Source organism: Nannobrachium achirus (assembly GCF_963921795.1).
Source record: "Nannobrachium achirus genome assembly, chromosome: 6".
Taxonomy (NCBI): Eukaryota; Metazoa; Chordata; class Actinopteri; order Myctophiformes; family Myctophidae; genus Nannobrachium; species Nannobrachium achirus.
In genome coordinates this window covers 19,830,452-19,849,961 of record NC_137815.1, presented here as the reverse complement: position 1 = coordinate 19,849,961, position 19,510 = coordinate 19,830,452, and the positions used below count along the sequence as shown (strand labels likewise).

The 19,510-nt window shown below is 41.9% G+C and overlaps 2 protein-coding genes across 2 annotated transcripts in view; both read left to right on the top strand.

The window, feature by feature from the left end:
- The first annotated feature begins 1,584 nt into the window (after positions 1 to 1,584).
- apof (apolipoprotein F) lies at positions 1,585 to 5,546 on the top strand. The gene is made up of 2 exons (XM_080727900.1): positions 1,585 to 1,784; positions 2,761 to 5,546. The coding sequence occupies exon 2, from the start codon at positions 2,798 to 2,800 to the stop codon at positions 4,136 to 4,138; it is 1,341 nt and encodes a 446-aa protein (XP_080584026.1). The 5' UTR covers positions 1,585 to 1,784; positions 2,761 to 2,797; the 3' UTR covers positions 4,139 to 5,546.
- Positions 5,547 to 6,152: 606 nt separating this feature from the next.
- The window catches only part of stat2 (signal transducer and activator of transcription 2), a 25,399-nt gene continuing 12,041 nt past the window's right edge, over positions 6,153 to 19,510 (top strand). Inside the window, exons 1-14 of the mRNA XM_080728743.1 lie at positions 6,153 to 6,292; positions 6,912 to 7,094; positions 7,693 to 7,837; positions 8,943 to 9,038; positions 11,263 to 11,349; positions 11,466 to 11,544; positions 12,299 to 12,378; positions 12,507 to 12,658; positions 15,365 to 15,523; positions 16,022 to 16,111; positions 16,206 to 16,265; positions 16,388 to 16,408; positions 16,578 to 16,671; positions 18,578 to 18,625. Coding sequence (XP_080584869.1) covers positions 6,952 to 7,094; positions 7,693 to 7,837; positions 8,943 to 9,038; positions 11,263 to 11,349; positions 11,466 to 11,544; positions 12,299 to 12,378; positions 12,507 to 12,658; positions 15,365 to 15,523; positions 16,022 to 16,111; positions 16,206 to 16,265; positions 16,388 to 16,408; positions 16,578 to 16,671; positions 18,578 to 18,625 — 1,254 coding nt within the window. The 5' untranslated portion in view covers positions 6,153 to 6,292; positions 6,912 to 6,951. The remainder of the gene's footprint in view (positions 6,293 to 6,911; positions 7,095 to 7,692; positions 7,838 to 8,942; positions 9,039 to 11,262; positions 11,350 to 11,465; positions 11,545 to 12,298; positions 12,379 to 12,506; positions 12,659 to 15,364; positions 15,524 to 16,021; positions 16,112 to 16,205; positions 16,266 to 16,387; positions 16,409 to 16,577; positions 16,672 to 18,577; positions 18,626 to 19,510) is intronic.

The window sequence follows — 19,510 nt, the reverse complement described above, 5'->3', positions numbered from 1 at the left end:
TACCTACTGACAATTCATCATTAAAGTGATTCAGCTACACTCTGCCCTTTTCATTCCTTTAGACTTCTTAGTAAAGGGAGAAACTTGCTCTGGGCATGAGGGGGTAATTCTGCCAAGAATGTGGGTCAAAGACCTCTACTCAGTATATCAAAAAGGAAGAGAGAGAGAAGAGAGAATAAGAGGGCACCAGGGCAAACAAACAAAACACGTTTTAGAAAACATGGACCCAGTGGCGTCAGTTCAGCAAAAGCTAGGGTATGGCAAAGATGGGAGTCCTCATGGAAAATAGGCATTACATTTTGGATAACACGGTTCTATTGTGAAAATAGCAGATCTACATGCTCACAACGCCTCGCGCTGCAACAAAACTAGTTTTGTCTGTTTTTTCCACAGGTTTCTACTGTTTCTTGGGCTGGATATGGCAGCCTGGAACGTTGTTCAAGTGCAGCTAAACTTAGCATGTTAGTAAACGTGCCACAATTAACAATAATGCATTGCACCTGTGCAGCTGACCTGCAGAACCTGGTAATATACCATTCTGTCAAGATGGGGAGAATCTAATTATAATACCTTGTTAAAGTGACCATTATGTAAAATGTTGCATTTGTAGTTATTTTACTGTAATTTAACAACATAATAACCAGCACAGATAGACAAAGAGACATTCATGGATTTATATTTAAAAGTAACTTTTATTTTCCCCCCTGGACCCAGGGTATGGCAGCTGCATACCCCTGCCATACCCAATTGACGCCCCTGCATGGACCTACTCCATGTGAATCAATATTCTAGCCCTGGTCTCCCTGTTGAGCAATGGGGCCAACCAGGGGTGTCGCACCAAACTCTGGGCCCTGGGTACAAGGATTCACTGTGGGCTCCCCATGAATGTTCTTCATAGGGGGAGGGGGTTTAACCCATTTAGACTAGGAGCGCGTTATTAACGCATTATTTTGTGCTTTAGCTATTGAAAAATAGCAGATATATAAGCTCACAGCTGCGAGCTTGTAGATCTGCTATTTTTGAAAATTCTTGAAAATGTGTGTGCGTGTGTGTGTGTGTGTGTGTGTGTGTGTGTGTGTGTGTGTGTGTGTGTGTGTGTGTGTGTGTGTGTGTGTGTGTGTGTGTGTGTTTTAACCTATGTACCTATGTATCTATGTATAAAACAAATGATTTTAGTGTTTCTCAATGGTGCTCAAACTTTTTCATGTCAAGGACCCCCAAAATGATATGTATTTGGCCACAGACCTCAAATATTTAGTTCCAGGGACCCCCCAGAAGCAAAATTTGAGTTACAAATGTTCGCTTAAAAAATACATATATTCAAAGATTTGCACACATTTTCACGACTTTGAAAAAATAGCAGATCTACAAGCTCGCAGCGCGGCACTCGGTGCCACGCTATGAGCTTGTATATCTGCTATTTTTCAATAGCTAAAGCATAAAATAATTAAGGCCCCTCCACCTTGGCCCCTAGTAACTCAGTTCCCCTTTTCCCCCCCTTGTGACGCCCCTGGGGCCAACTGAGAGAGGGAGAGAGAGAGAGAGAGAGAGAGAGAGAGAGAGAGAGAGAGAGAGAGAGAGATTTGAAAGACAGAGATGTTGAGGGAAGTTGATTATTTAACGGGAGCAAATCTCATTGGAGGCAAAGAAAGAGAAGATCTCTGTGCATGCTTTTAAGTAAAAGAAAGAAAGAAAAACACGTCGTATGTGCAGGCCCACGAATATTTTAATACAATCTTCAAGGTGTGACTATCGGACGCTGGAATAAAGAGCAGCTTCTCACGGTATTGTTTTTTCAAATTTTTCATCCTTTTTTGGGGGGAAATAGTTGCCAGAACGTCCTCTTCATGAAGGCATTGTGTCTGCATACATGTGCACATTCCTTCTACACATGTATAAAAATAACAGGTTTGAAATTAAGCAAATATAATTAGTGTTCTGGTTTTGGGCAATGGTGGTTGTTGTTGTTGTTGTTGTTGTTTTCTTCACTGTTATGTACCATTGTGATCATGCACCAAAATACTGTACAAACTGTATTGGTTTTACACTCATAATTGAAGTCATGGACATTGTGATTTGTGTATTAATAGGGCTAACGCCACGCTCAACTAGAGCTACAGCCAACAAGCACCAAAAATAGAGATATTAGATACAGGCAAGGTCAACACGTTTATTACGTGTAAATGATGATAGTTTAAAAATAATTATACTTTAATGGCACAGAAAGAATTGCCATATAAACAAATGTTGTGTACATAGTACTATCTTCTTGTGAGGAAATGGGACAAAAACAAAAAACTCAGTGATCTACTTGGCAGATAAAACACCTTGCATGAGAATGCTAGTTACATGGAGACTAATGCTAGTTAAATGGATTATATGATATTCGCTATATTATGCTTAATGCTTGATCTGCTCGAGCTTTACTTGTTTGATCGGTACATGATTTGCTCTCATCTGCCTTTATCAGGACACTCTATGCCCAATTATATGAGATGCAACTGTTGAAGCACAACTCATCATCTACATTGTAGAGCATCATAACATCGTGTTTAATTATGTACTTTTTCACACCACACTCCTTATCACTCACTATCCTTAATTATAGGAAAACTCTAAATTCACATCATAGGCCTATACTCTATCAATGACGTCACACTGGGATTGGTTCTGAAAGTGATTACTTCCAAGTTTCAATATCAGCAATGAGGTTGTAACAGTGAATAACAATCTACTATTGTCTGTTGTTATTTTTTCCAGACTCTGTGGCCACTGGAATAGCTCTCTAACCACCAGAATGATGCACTCAACACTAAAGTGGCTGATTCTGATCCAGCTGCTGCTGACCGAGCAGGCCCTCTGCAAGGCACCGCCTCCTGTGACCCACAGAAACACTGTCCCCAGCACCATCACCCAGGAAGGAGGAGGAACCAAGCAGTCTCACCTGGGATCCCAACCCCAGCTCAGTTTCCCACATGGGAAGAAGTATCCTTCTATAGTAATGAGCGTGCCGAAGGAAGGCACGCTTCATTCTTCCAAACGTATAGTATCCACTCTTGTGGCAAAGCTTAAGATCTCGTTGGAAGATCACGTCCACGTTCGAGGGAACGTCAGCTGCGGAGAGCTGCTTTCCGCTACCACCCTGGACGATCCGTCCTCCAGCCTGTTCCCTCAGGAGCTCCTGAGTCTCTCGATGGTACCGGTGTTGGCGGTGGTCGGCTGCCAAAGGGAGGCCCAGAGCCTGGTGCTCAAGCTGTTTGACTTACTGGGAACGGCCGACACGGAGGAGCTCCTGATGGAGGTAGGGAGTATGATAGAGAGGAGGGCAACCCAGGCCTCGCCGTCATCACCGGAACCGCCTGTGGACAGGACACAAGCGCAGAGCCACCTAGAGGCGCTGATGTTTAACATTCGGCAGCTGGCCACGGCTGGGGAGGCCAGCAGCATGGGCCGGGAGGGAGACAGCTCTCAGGGAGGGCAGTGTGAAGGTTGGACTCGGGTGAACGGAACCATGCTACTGGGAAAGGCCGTGGAGGGAGCCACCGGGGGGCTTCGGGAGGCCGTGAGGGCCTGTGAGAGTCTGGGGTTCCAGTGTGCTGGAGTGACACAGGGCGGTTTCCTCAGGCCCGGGCAGTACAGGGCGGTGCTGAAGAAAGGCAGCCGCGTCGTTCCCTCAGAATCCCTGGAGGCTGAGTGTTGGATCCGGCAGTGCAACAACGTCATGGAACGGGACGCTAACGCACGCTCCGCGGCAGCAGGTAGACGGACGAGGCGAAGTCCCCCAAGGAACTGCGTCAACAAAGGCGAGGAGGAGATCTACAACGTGGTGGAGTGGATTCCTGCCGTCAGCACCCTCTACAACCTGGGCACTGCCATGTATTATGCCTCCATCAACTGCACAGAGATGGCCAAGGAGAGAGCCATACTGAGCGCCGTCGACCTCGGCACCGATGCCCTCATGGCCGTCACAGGGGGGACTGCTGGGGTGGCCGGTTACGCCCTCGGCGCAGGAGTGAAGACGGGCGTGAAGGCCGGAATCAAGTACCTGCTCACCTCCATGAAGCAGGAAGAGGGTGACCTGCTTGTGAACCAGAACCTGTATAGCTGGGAAGAGAGAACCATCACAATAATAAACTAGAGCAGGGGTCTTCAACGTTTTCAGGCCAAGGACCCCTTAGTTGAGAGAGAGATGAAGCAGGGACCCCCACAACCTTTTCATAGATTCCACATACAGTAGTTTCATCGTTTGACAGCACAATCATCAGTGTATTTTGGATTCATCATGTCAATTTGTGTTTTCAGATATTTAACCACTTGAACCGTCAATAGTTAATAAACTTGACCTTTCACTCTGTACTTAGTCTGCTCTTTTCCCCCTCTACACCAAACCTCTTTGCCGCTGCGAGGCGTTGTGATCTTGTAAATCTGCTTTTTTTGGCTAAAGTTCTCAGAATATGGACGCTAGGGTTCAAGTGGTTCATATAGAAAAGGAGAAAAAAAGCTTCTATCACACAAAGATTTGGAGGACCCCCTGTAGTAACACTGAGGACCCCCTAGGGGTCCCGGACTAGCCTGATAAATCAGTCCGCACATCACCACCCCCTGTTGGTGGGTGGTGTGTAGTGTGATAGAGTCTGACGCTTGCAGTCAGGCTAGTCCCGGACCCCCTGTTGAAGACCCTTGAACTAGAGACTACAGCAAATAATTAATCTCTCTCCAACATAGCTATTTCCATGGCTACATGTACACCCTTTTGTAAAATAGGATCAACAAGATCTGCTTTTTTTTGTTTGCAGGTAGAGCAATGAATGGCCAATGATGGGGAATATCATGTCCTTCTAAGTTGTCGTTTTAACTAACTTGTAACCCAATACCAGAAAAAGGTATTCAGATAATAATTACCTGGATAGACAGAAGCATGTTTGAAAAGATAGGGAAAGATTTTTGTTTGTGTGTTTGTTTTATAATTGTACACAAAACACTAAAATACTTCAGAATATTATATTATAACGGAAATTCGTGGTTGTATTCGAATCTGTAAAAATGTGTTGTCAGCTTTACTTTGCAACATATCGTTATTTTGGTGTCACACTAATCCAAAAGTGTAACAATTCATTGTAACTTTTGTTTCGTACAATTATATTTATGAACCCAATAATCTGTAACAATATGTAAGCATAACTTTACATACCATCCCTAATAGTGTATAAGATAGTTTGGCACAACCATAGAGAAGTACTGGTCTCAGCCTAGGGAACCAACATAACCCTTAAGACCTACATTCTTCCAATCAATCAACACCTTTTCCCAGGTTGTGTCTTTCCTCCAATCCTCCCACATAAGACAGTATAATGCCTCATTCACATACAGAAAAGCCAAGCTATACTGTGTTATCTGACTTGTCAGGTCAGACTCAAATGTTCACCTCTGTTTTAAGTGCAGGGATTGTTGCTTCTACATTTTGTGGATTTGTATTTTATTTTTTATTTACTTATTTTTTCTTTATGGATAAGTCTCAATAAATTAAACTTCAAATGTAGACTATCTGTCTAAGAATGTCTGGTATCTTTTACTCCTCAAATCACATTGTTTCTCCCATTACAGCAAATCCACATCTGCTGTATCAACTCACACATTTTGTGAGTACAAATCACTGTATTAACAGAAAATATACCAGTAATAAATAATAACGGCAGAGACAGAGATTCAAGTGTTGTGTGTGTGACTGCAGCTTACCGGTATGACTATGTAGTAACACACTCATACAACTATAACAACAGCACCACCTGCTGGCACAAATCCACTAACTTTCGTTTCCCCAACGTCACTTTCCCATCGTCATTTCTTGGAAATTTTTCAGACAGAGCCATAAGTTTCTATCTGTCTCTCTGCAAATGATTGACACAGAAGACCAGCCAACTGCTGTTTGTGCTCAGTTCGTTGAACAGCCAATGGGCCGCTAACATTACGCCAGGGATGAAACTGCATGCCTGGCTCGTCCATTAGGGCTCTCGAACGACCACAACATCAGTGCCCACTGAGATCCAACATGGCGCCCTGGACAGTTACAGTGACAGTGTGTAGATGACATTGGGAGGGACAACGGTATAACCAATGGATTAGAGGATAAATAAAGAAAACAAGGAAATGCATCTTTGCACATGAGACGTACTCTGAACACCGTTGGAGGTTTTACCGTTGCTTGCTCGTAAAGAAATAAAGGCTGAAATTCAGAAAGGTTTGATGACAGCATAATCCGCAGAAAGATAATTTCTCAGTGAATTGAGATTGGGTGAGCTATTACACTGTTATACATTGCATTATTCTAGGCTGCCTAGTATGCTGTCTGTGCTGCTGTGCTGTCATATAGCCTATGCTATGAACTGATTGCTGTTGTGTGCAAACTCCAGTATAGTGAAGAATTCCCTGAGCACAAATATTATTCATAAAATATTATTTTGATAAATTGAGTACAGGATCCCAATGTAAACAAGATATAGGCTTTCTTCCTTTTAGCAGACCTTGTATTGTACTGTACTTCCCTGTGTCTGCAAACTGTTAATTAAGTATTCAGTCATTCAATTAAGAAAAGTAATATTACATTAACGTTTGTCTTCAATCCGTCACTCAAAACTGAAAGTATGAGTATGAGTATGTTTTGCACTTACGGAAATTACACCTGAAAAACAAGGGCAAGGCATTATATAACTTACTGTACTTTATACCTCTGTAGTTGTCAAATGTTGCCATCTGCTGGCTGTCATACACATCCTTGACAACAAAGCTCTGCAGAATGCAGACACACCTGAAACAAAATAAAACAAATGTGAACGCTGTGATCTGATATGCCAGCTTTAAGCATTTCATGCCAGCCAGTGCCTTCACTTGGAACTTCTCATTATGTTGTGCAGTTTGTGTGGCTGTTGGTGTGAACGCAACAGAAACCCCAGGATGTCTCAGTGGGAGAGACTGAAACAGCTGCAGCCGCTCTACCAGGAGCAGCTTCATGAGCTCTATGATAGTAGGGACGCCTCCTTCGCCTTCCCTATGGATGTGAGACACTACCTGGCCCACTGGATAGAGAAGCAGGAGTGGTGAGGCAGCACTTGATCTCGTCACGTCAGAATCCGAATCAGCTGATATACCAGGGTTCCCCAATTAGTTTTCCCCAAGGGCCGAATTATGTCTAGGGTACCAAGCCGAGGGCCACAACATTGCAGGGGGCGACCGTGGCGTTCCCGCTACTCCAGCGACAGTTTTCGTCGTTGTCGGGTGAAAATCCAAAACCGTTCGTTTTGAATTAATCATTTTAAAAATGATTTAAACTAGTGAAAACAGCGGTGCGAGGCGTTGTGTGCTTGTAGATCGGCTGTTTTCAATACTTTTGTGCGACGGCCTTGTATGATTTGCGAAAGAACTTACAAATTTGGAGATACGAGATTTCCACCCGACAACGACGATATACTAGTGTTGTTGCTGCTCTTATACCACCATTATTACTGGGGTTGGTGTGGGCCAGACAGTAAGGGCCGCCTATTGGGGAACCCTGTGATATACTTTTACTTATGGACGCTAGTTAAGGTGCTAGAAAAAACACAAAAAAGACTAAAGTCATGGGATTAAGGTGCAAAAATGTCAGAAAATAATTAAAATACCTGTTTTTTCTCTGTTTTTGTCTGCGTTTCCCTTCAGGGAGCGTGCAGCACGGGATCATGACTTGGCCATGGTGCTGTTCCAGGGGTTGCTGGGAGACCTGGACACCCAGCACAGCCGCTTTGTACAAGAAGAGATGTTCCTCATGCAGCACAACTTCAGACGCTTCAAACAGAACTTTCAGGTTTGTTACTTACGTGTTATGTACTGTTATAGAGCTGTCTGTCATCATGGATGAACGTGTGCTGTTAGAACTGAGGCGCTTTGTGTGTGTGTGTGTGTGTGTGTGTGCGGGTGTGTGTGTGTGTGTGTGTGTGTGTGTGTGTGCGGGTGTGTGTGTGAGTGAACAATCATGACAAAGGTGGGAGACGGAACACAGGAAATACTTAGAAGTGATTTTATTTTAACAAAAAAATACAAAACTATACATCATTTACAATGTGGTGTGAATAGTCGGTGGTATCATGCATGTGTGAAATGTAGTGACTGTACAAAAACCAAAACAAACACTGTTGCCTGCCAGAAGATACAGCCTGCTTAAATATACCCAAGAGCAGACCTGGGCATTGTGGGGCCCGGGGGCCGTATGCAGCCCTACGGTTCACTCTGACTGGCCCTTGTAGGGTTAATGGCAAATTACTAAATAAACACATTTTCTGATTTTACCTCATGCAAAGACTAAAGCTGCATTGCTTTTATTTTGAAGTTTTTTATTTAGATACATATGGACGCAATGCGTACATCAGCACGTGTGCGTGATCATTGGATGTTGTCTCAATAACAAGCAGGTGGTCAGACTGGTCACAAAAATGGCTAAAGTGGCTAAAAAAAGAAAAGTCGATGCCGAATGCCGTGTTTTCAACAAAAAGTTTGACTAAAGTCGGAGGTAAAGCTGTGTATTTGGTTTGTGGGGAGCACATCTTGCGGGGAGGGGAGCTTTTCGCTGTTACTACATGTCATCTGTTTGACACCCAACCCTTACCCTAAACCTAACCTCCGTGGGGTGAGTCACTAACCCTCCTGACGCTCCTTTGTCGAAATGACTGTCGTTCAAAAGAGCGAGATTTCCCCACGGGGAGCACTGCCTTTTGGCCCGGCCCTCCACAATATTTTCTGTTGTTCATGTGGCCCCATGGAAAAAAATAATTACCCACCCCTGCCCAAGAGGATGAGTAGGACCTCATCCCCAAGAGACACCCCAGCAGGCTGGCCCCCTCCTCCTACACAGGAACACCCTATATCGCTATTGAAAGACAAATAAGTTTGGCGTCCATCTTCTTTATCCACAGATATACCAGGAGGAACCATGCAAATTGGCCAGTACAATCCAGTGGTTCCTGATGAAGGAGAAGGAGATTCTACAAACTGCTGATCTGGCTGATCAGGTTAGAGTAACATACATAAAAAAATAAAATAACATACCAGTACATCTGCCAACGGTAAAGTCCTGAACAGTGTTTGTGTCAAGTTTGTTTGCGGATCGGAGCAACAGTGCGCCCTGCAAGTCCAGATGTTACATTTGAGATGTGCATTGTCCATCCATTAGGCAATTTTGATATAGGATAACATACAAAACAATGGTTAAATATTGCTGCAGGGGTTGACACTAAGGTCTCAAAGGCACTTGCCCGTCAGGCAAGTACAGATCATGTTCTACTTGCCCAAAGGTCATGCCCACTTGCCAGAAAAGTAAATCGTCTATTATAAAATTATAGGTACGATTTTAATTACAGCTCAATTTAACACTTGTTTATTTACTTTCTGGGGCTGTGCGATAAAAGAAAATCATACTGTACCTCCAAATCCCAAATACCTACAGTTCATAGCTACTGTATGATTGAATATGTATATGGTTTCACACTTGTTATTTTATTTTTTTAACTGTAGCAACAGTAAGAACAGCACATTATAGGTGCTCTTATTTTACATTCCACAGACCAGAAGACAGAGCACGCTGGCCATGTTCAGGTGTTTAGACAGACAGATATCTTGTGATGTGTTTATAGATGGTTGCGTCACCTCTCAATTGATCACTTGCCCAGTCAGGCAACCTGAAAGCAAACTTCACCTGCCCGAAAGTTTTACAGGGTTCCCACGGTCATGAAATTCCTGGAAATATTTTGAAATTAGAAAAATATTTTTCCAGTACTGCAAAAGTTTTGGAATTGATCAAGGGTTCTGGAAGGTCCTGGAAAAGAAATAGCTATGCATTGTCTTTGGTTATTGATTTTGTTAATACCTCTGAAATGACAAATTAAACATTGGCCAAATTGTCAAATATTAGAGGCAGAAATTGTGAAAATAGCCGATCTACATGATCACAACGCCTCGCGTTGCGAGTCGTTGTGAGCATGTAGATCTGCTATTTTCACAATAGAAACGTGTTATACAAAATGCCTCAACTCTTAGTGCTCGTCAGGGTGCCCGGGTCCCCAGTTAAAATATGATTATTTCAGGGGTCACAGCCTGAAAAGGTTGAGAACCACTGGCATACACTACCTGTCTTTGGGCATTGCGCATAGGAGTAAGCGACTTGTTATTGAGCAGAATTATTGTTATAGTCCTGGAAATTGGGTTAAATATTCTGGAAAGTTTTGGAAAAGTTTTGGAAAATAATTGGTAAAAATGTGTGGGAACCCTGGTTTTATTTACTTGCCAGGGGCATGTGGGCAAGCCTTAGTGTCAATGTCTGGCTGATGACAATGGCCTTTGTTGCAGCAAGTGTTGGAGTTTTAGTTGTCATTATCTCAAATGCTAAAAGGTGAAGACTTAACTGAAAAGTTGAAAAGAAATTGCTCTATAATAACAATGTTACTTGAGATCTCATTTGAAAGGCTTGGTTTCAAACTAACAAAAAAGTTCCCAAGTTACGCTATGTTTACTGAATAGCTGTAAGGTCCTGTAGTTACAGTGATGAAAAAACAATACCGGGAGAAATTATCTAGTGGGAGAATTTTCTATTTCCATTTCTAGACAACATCTAAACGGGTTGATGCTAGCTATTGTACTTAGTTGTTTGTTTGTTGGTTGGTTCATACGTTAGATTGATAGGTTGATTCACTGATTATTTGCAGATCCTCTAATAGACAGGGTTCCCACGGTCATGAAATTCCTGGAAATATTTTGAAATTAGAAAAATATTTTTCCAGTACTGGAAAAGTTTTGGAATCTATCAAGGGTCCTGGAAGGTCCTGGAAAAAATAGCTATGCATTGTCTTTGGTTATTGATTTTGTTTATACCTCTGAAATGACAAATTACACATTGGCCAAATTGTCAAATATTAGAGGCAGAAATTGTGAAAATAGACGATCTGCAATTGCACACAACGCCTTGCAACGCCCCGCAATGTGGCCTGACCATGATTGCGACCTTGACCTTTGACCCAAATGTAAATCATCTCTTTGCAGTGGCCTGCTCATATTTCACACCAAGGTTTGGTTATTTCCTTCACATAATAGTGAAGTAATTAACCAACCAACCAACCAACCAACCAACCAACCAACAACAACATACTGAATGAATGTGCCCCAATAGTTTTGGCTCATCTCCTAAGCTAGGGGATGAAGAAACTTTTTTTTACTTACTAGACTACCTCTCTCTTCTCTCAGATCCAACTCTTGCATGTCGACCAGACTCACATGGAGAGTGACACGCAGATAGAGCGCAAAACGGCCGGCCTCAGGAATCAAGTTCAGGTATCATTCTCTTATCTAATTCTCCCATGTCTTATTTCTTAGATGTTTCCTGTTAGATATCAATATCATTGTTATGAACACTGTCATCTTCATGTTTTTTTTTATTTTTTATGTAGTGCTTGGAACACACATTAATGTGTTTAGAAGAGCAGCAAGACGAGTTTGATTTTAAGTACACAACCCACAAGATGGAAGGTAAGCATTTCCAGATTTGTGTTTTTTATAGTCAGAGCCTTTCAGGCAAAAATCATGCACTTTACTGTATGATAGAAGCATGTAATTTGGCACACAGTTAGAACATGCCATAATTATGGAACATTTTTGGCTATAGGGGCATCGCAGATTTGTCTTGGGAAACTTGTGGGAGCCAATCACAGTGCTCTAATAGACTTTACTATATATAATAATAATACAAAAAATAAATATGCTTTAAGTAGCATGTGAGGGGTCAAACTAGTTCGGGATTCTGAATCCAATGCAAGCATTTGTTTTGCACGGAAAACATTCCTTTCAGAGAAACGGCCGCCACAAAACTGTGAAAAGTGATGACTCATCACTAAACCATAGTTTATGGGGTCCGTTTTTAGCCCAAGGAATGTTTTTCCTGCAAAACAAATGCTTGCATTGGATTCAGAATCCCAAAAAAACACCTAGTTTGACCCTTCACAGGCTACTTAGAGCAGATTTATTTTTTGTATTATTTTACACTATAGTAAAGTCTATGAGAGCCCAACTTTGATTGGCTCCCACAAGGTACCCAAGACAAATCTGCGATGCCCCTATAGCCAAAAATGTTCCATATGGCATGTTCTAACTGTGTGCCAAATGTCATGCTTCTTTCATGTGCACGATTACATCAAAATACTGCCCGAAATGCCTGGACGCATTGTTTGATTAGATGTTGGGCAATGAAATTATTTTCATTGTAATTTGTCCAACTGCGCTGCAGGGTTGGTAGATCAAGCTGTGAAGAATGAACAAGTGAGAAACCTGCAGATGCTTATCAACAAAGTCAACGATTGTAGAAAGGTATATTGATATTCCTTCTCCTCCTATACAACACCGTAATTTTTGTGCCTCAAACTTTACATTTTCCAACCTACTGTCATTCTTCTAATCCTTCCCTTCCACCATTCTTTCTTTCTGATTCCCCTCAGACCACATTGTCAGATTTCAGCAAGCTCCTGGATTCCTCTGAGGAGCTGGTGTCTGTGTTGGTAAACAAAGAGTTGGCAGAATGGCAAAGGAGACAGCAGAGGGTCTGCATTGGCGCTCCAGACAACATCTGTCTTGATCAGCTGGAGAAGTGGTATGATATCTGTTCTCATCTTCATACGTCGCTTCTTGACCTGGGCAGTTAGTGAAGAGAATAGAAAACAAAGGAGATAAACTTCAATCCAGTTTTCATATTCATGCTTGTAGATCTGCTGTTTTCACTTTGGTTCCCGGGCAAACGTCTAATCTCTGGGTCTCGAGCTAAAAAACTTGAAAACCACTGCACTTAACACTCTCTCTCTCTCTCTCTGACTGTCTCTCTCTCTCTCTCTCTCTCTCTCTCTCTCTGACTGTCTCTCTCTCTCTCTCTCTCTCTCTCTCTCTCTCTCTGACTGTCTCTCGCTTTGTCAACGTTTTTTTGAGTGTTGTCATTCATATAGAATTATAGATTGATGTTGAACATTGATAACCCCTCCTTTGTAGCACTTTGATATACCAGAATATAACATGAAATGAAGTGTTCATATTTGGTGTAAAACAACGCATTGCTACGGACGTTCCCGTTCGCCCCAATTCTGAACGTCGCTCATAGCCAATACGGCCGCTCGTTCTTTTACCTTGTTGATGTCCGTAAGCTGATGAGGGTTCGCGCCGCCGTGTACAGTAAAAACATCTCCCGTAATGATGCTCTCAAAAATCCACCACACGTTAGCATCAATGGAGTAACAAATCACTTCTGTGTTGTTTTCTCTGCATCTGTTGCTCTGATGCGACTCAGTGGTCTGAATGGATGGCAACCGAGCGTGGCCAATTCTCATTAATTCTTGCATGAGGCTGCCCTCTGCTGCCAGTATGGCCAAAGTACATGTTGTGTAATAAAAAAATAAAAAATAAAATAAAAAAACTATAACGTCGCAAAGGTAAGCCGCTTTTTGCTGGCACCAGACCCAATAAATAAATAATAACATCTGGCAGAAAAAGAGTTAAAGAAGTGTTGCCATACTTCATTTAATACCTTTACTTTACAACTAATCCTACAAGTTAGATTTTCCAGTGGCACAATATTTAAGAAATAACTCTGATTGCTTACATACAGCTCATAGATACTGTAAATCATAGTTGACTGATGTCTCAAGCTGGCCACATTATCCACATTGGAACGGCATGATTCCCATGTGGATCTCAAGCTCATCATGATTTGATTTCTTACCAACAGAGAGTGATACACAGTAGAACTGAACAAAGACAAAATAGACATCCTAGCCATGGTATATGGTTATTATACCACAGTATCAAACAATCAGATGATTCGAACAACATGTTTTTAGAATAGTATTATTTTATGCCAACCAGAAAAATCTGGAAGATGGTCCTCTATCCGTTTGAGCAGGAGGTTTTACCAAACCTTTGTGTCTGTTTGTAAGTGAGCCTTCCTACCAGTGCCACTATTTTGCAATTGAACATAAATCCTTTTATTTTTATGTCTGAATGATGTCTGTGATGTGCAATCATTTTTGTACAATTGCAAACACATTTTGGTTGTGTACTAATGGTTTGATGTAGCACTTTAAATCATTTTTAACTTATGCTGTCATTACTGTTATCAGTTAGGATTAAATGGAAAACATGCATTCATTATTGTATAAAGAATTCTGATTTGTTTTGTTGACAAAGTATTTGACTATAAGGACTAGTATCCTTGACACAGGTTGCATTGGCAGATACTATCTTCCTTTCTTGCAGCTTTTTGTCCCCAGTGCCCTTTGCCATTCATATCAGCTTTAGCTGAATCATATAGTTGACATTGTTACAGCAGGAGTAGGCAACCTTTGGCACTGGTTCCAACATTGGCACAGGGGAGGGTGATCACTGGCACACTGGAAGAAGCGTGAGAGAGAGGATTTTTATTTTAAAATCAAATATTGTTTTAAACGTAGCCGATTCAATATAGTCACCTAATTTGCAGCAAATTTCATCCTGCAAATAATTCTACATGCATTAAAATTCTGAACTTTGACTAGGGAGGGAGTCGGGGAGATAGGTGGGTTATTGCCCTGAGTCTAATGATCATTATAACAATGTCCGGACTCCTGACAATACAAATATGTCAGCATGTTTGATGGGGTGTCATTAAAATGTATGTTGACACGGCACACTGACTATCTAGAAAATAAAAACATGGCACTTCATTTCAAAAAGATTGCTGACCCCCCTGAGTTACAGGTTTCAACATCTGCGTGTAAAAGTTTTGTGGCCTTTGCCCAGGGGCGTCAATTGGGTATGGCAGGGGTATGCAGCTGCCATAGCCTGGGTCCAGGGGGGGAAATAAAAGTTACTTTTAAATATAAATCCATGAATATCTCTTTGTCTATCTGTTCTAGTTATTATGTTGTTAAATTACAGTAAAATAACTGCAAATGCAACATTTAACAAAATGGTCACTAACAAGGTTTTATAATTTTATTCTCCACACTTTTATTCTCCCCATTTTGACAAAATGCTATATTCCCAGGTTCCGTAGGTCAGCTGCACAGGTGCAATTCATTATTGTTAATTGTGGCACGTTTACTAACATGCCAAGTTTAGCTGCACTTGAACAACCGTTCCAGGCTGCCATATCCAGCCCAAGAAACCATAGAAAAGGGGGGGAAATAGAATGTACTTCTTAAAATAAATGTATCATACCTGTTGCTAAGGTAAGGCAACATGACTGGTGTCTTGCAAGACACCAGTCATGTTGCCATACCTTAGCTTTTTCTGAACTGACGCCACTGCCTTTGCCCCGTTCCTTGTTCCCTAGGTTTACCTGTGTGGCAGACTGCCTGTTCCAGGTGCGGAAGTTCCTAACCAAACTGGACGAGCTGGTGGCAAAGTTGACCTACCCCGACGACCCCGTAATAGTCCAGAAACCAGCCTTGCAGATCAGAGCGGACACCCTTCTCACAGACTTAATCAAGAGGTCTCACTCCTAGGAACAGCACACACAGTAAACCACTGTTTCCCAAGCACCGGGTCGGGACCCAATTGTGGGTCGCAGACAGATTTTTATGTGTCCCTTTTTTTCTTTTTTGTCCCCCCTTACATTTAGTTTATTATTATTATTCAAAATATTTTCAAAAACATTCCCAAAAGAGCAATTCCTCTCATGAATTAAAAAACAAAATTCAATGATTTCTTTCAGTAATTTCATGAATGAATCAAAGAAAAATCTAAGACATTCCTTAAATCAGAAAACAGGAAAAACAAGAAGTAGTGAAAATAACCGTAGTAGCGAAAGCGACGCATTGTGTGCTTGTAGATCTGCTATTTTCACTAGCTTTGGTCCCTGGCAAACGTCTAATTTCACTTTTAGGTCTCGACTTGAAAAGTTTGGGAAACACTGCAGTAAACTCTTTCTCTCTGTCTCTCTCTTAGTGAACTTTTTGTTGAGTGTTGTCATTTTAACGTCTATTTTTAGCTCCTTTGTGGTTGAGATGCAGCCGTCCATGCCGCAGGGGAAAGGTCCCTTAGTCCTACGTACCAACATTCAGTTCTCCGTAAAGACCAGGTCAGTGTCATCGCTGTGAGGCTTCCCCACAGTACATCTATGGCGCTACCTGTCGTACGTTACAAAACATCAGCTCTATACCATTGCATTTCAGGCTTCTGGTGAAGTTTCCTGAACTGAACCATGTCATGAAGGTGAATGTGACCATGGACAGGTGAGATAAAAAAAATCTGTGCTATAATTTGTTGAGTTGACTAGTAGAGATTGGTGGCATTTTATCTGGCTACCATCTGGCTAACATTCTGTAATACTAATATCTATTTGTTTTCTGAATAGGAAACCCCCCGACCTCAAAGGGTAAGTCGTTTTTTACACAACAGGTAGAAAAAAAAACATGTCACGCTCATGTCAACATGTTAAATTTACTCTCCTGATTTTGATAACCTAAACTAGTAGTTGCCAATTGCCATGGAATTTAATTTAGCTGTTATAAGGCTGAACTGTACCCAAACACTTTTGCTTTTAGGTACCGGCGCTTCAATGTCTTGGGCACTAGCAGCAAGGCCCTGAACATGACAGAGAGCCAGAATGGAGGCATGGTGGCAGACTTCAGACATCTGGTGAGTGCCAGATAAGTAACATCTTGTGATCATGCGGGGAAATGTGAGAACCCATAAATTGTCATAATTCTTTAGAACAATAAGCCTTAAGGATAGTATAACACGGCATGGACCTCTCATTTATTGGTGCCCTTTGGCAGCCTGATGCCCGACGCACAGCGTGTTGTGCGCGTCATGGTAGTGGCGGCACTGCCTATACACCAGGGCGGGGTTGCACCACCTCACACTAAGTTCAAACGTAGCCTAGTTGTAACGTAAATGGCTTCTAAGTCAAGACTTACGCATTACAAAAATTTCAGCTGTTGCACCACTCTAACGTATCTGTAAGTAACTACTAAATATTTACACCAGCCTTTGGGCAGCACTAAGTCCTTACTAAGTAACCTATCTCTATGGGAGTAGAGCAAATTCACTACTAACGTGGCAGACAGCATTATATCGGCTATTTAATTAAGTCAACAATGAAACGACCCATCTGTTTAAAACATACATTAAGCCCTATATACATTTCGGCCATTTGAAAATAGCCGATCTACAAGCTCACGATGTGTCTGCTATTAACCCATTTAGGCCTAACCTATAGTTAGGCCTAAATCAGAAATTAGCCTACAAAAACAAATATGTTGATACATACTGTACATGTACTGTAAGCCCCTCCCATACACTAAAATGTGTACCTGGCCTGAATGGGTTAATAGAGTATTTCTATATTGCAGGATTGATACTTTTGTAATTAATTTGAGTACTTTTCAACCACTGCATATACAGCACAACAGCGAATTGAACGGTGCACTCTATTCCCCTGTGTCTCCAAATATGCGTTGCCCTGCGTTACTTCACAACGGGGGAAAATGTATGAGGCCAATATAATTTGTGATGCAATCCGTTTGCAGGGCAGTGCGCTGCGCAGGGATGCGCTCGCCCTGTGCACGCATATCAGTGACTTGTGTACATGCCAGTGCAGAGACGGAGGTCTCTGTTGACAAAAGACGATACAAGCTTTATTTCCTTACTAGAAACAGTTCGTTTTCATTGGATTCGGGAGCTAATGACGTCATTTTATGCGACTATACATTACTTTAGGAACGGTCTACGCATTACTAGTTACGTTATGCCTTAAGAAGTCGTGGTGCAACACCTGTTAGTAACTCACTTAGTTACAAACTAACTAGTAGTTACTAAGCCTCTAGTAAGGACTTTACTCCCTAACTTAGGGCAGAACTTACGTTCTGGTGGTGCAACCTGCCCCTGGGTTCCCCAATTAGTTTTCCCCAAGGGCCGAATTATGTCTAGGGTACCAAGCCGAGGGCCACAACATTGCAGAGGGCGACGGTGGCGTTCCCACTACTCCGGTGACAGTTTTCGTCGTTGTCGGCTGAAAATGTCCAAAACCGTTCGTTTTGAATTTATCATTTTAAAAATGATTTAAACTAGTGAAAACAGCCGATCTACAAGCACACAACGCCTCGCGGTGCGAGGCGTTGTGTGCTTGTAGATCTGCTGTTTTCACTACTTTTGTGCGACGGCCTTGTATGATTTGCGAAAGAACGTACAAATTTGGAGATACGAGATTTCCACCCGACAGCGACGATATACTAGTGTTGTTGCTGCTCTTATACCACCATTATTACTGGGGTTGGTGTGGGCCAGACAGTAGCCCCCCGCGGGCCGCAAATGGCCCGCGGGCCGCCTATTGGGGAACCCTGCTATACACTGTTCTAAGCAGATGATAATGGTACGTTTGTAATGCATTATAGACATGGGCTTCATAGAAAGTGTCAGCTAAATGTTTCATGAATCACAAGTCTGTTACAGACCACCCAACAGCAGTCAGAGAGCTTTTAGGAGAGTTATATGGTCATGTGTTTTGCATATTCAAAACGTTGTTTTTCTTTTGTCCTTGCAGACCCTGAAGGAGCAAAAGTCTGGAGGAGGAGGCAAAGGAGTCAGTGAGGTGAGTTAACTCTTCCACATTTTAACTCATTTAGAAAGGGTACACATTATTGTGTATCATTATTTTATGCTTTAACTATTGAAAAATAGCGAGCTTGTAGATCTGCTATTTTTGAAAAATCTTGAAAATTTGAATTTTGACCCGATTCTATAAGTCTTTTGAATCCTTCTAATGTTTCTTTTTGAAAAACCTATGTTTCTATGTCAGCAATCTGGCCAGCCATCGTCAAAGAAAAGGTCCTTTTCACTTAACTGGAGCTCAGTTGGTCTGTTCTTGAGAGACTACTATGTCAGTGGTTCTCAAACCTTTTCATTTGAAGGACCCCCAAAATGATATGTATTTGGCCACGGACCCCCATCTCAAAATATTTAGTTCCAGGGACCACCCAGAAGCAAAATTTGAGTTACAAACGTTCGCATTGAAAATACATATATTCATAGATTTGCACACATTTTCACGACTTTTTCCAAAAATAGCAGATCTACAAGCTCGCAGCGCGGCACTCGGTGCCGCGCTGTGAGCTTGTATATCTGCTATTTTTCACTGGTTAAAGCATTCAATAATTCTAGGCCTAAATGGGTTTAAGGTGCAGTTAGATGCTGATGAGGATCAGCGGTGTAAAAAGTACTGGCATCAAAATATTACAAAGTGCCAAAAGTAAAAGTACTCATTATGCAGAATATCCCATTTCAAGTTCTCAAACGGATAAAAAATCTTTTGAAAATAGCAGATCCACAAGCTCACAATGTGTCACATCGCGACGCATTGTGAGCTTATAGATCGGCTATTTTCAAATGGCCAAAAATGTGTATAAGGTTGAAGATGTTTATGTATGTTTTGTAATTATAATCAATCTACAAAGTAACTACTGTAGTAGCTGCATTT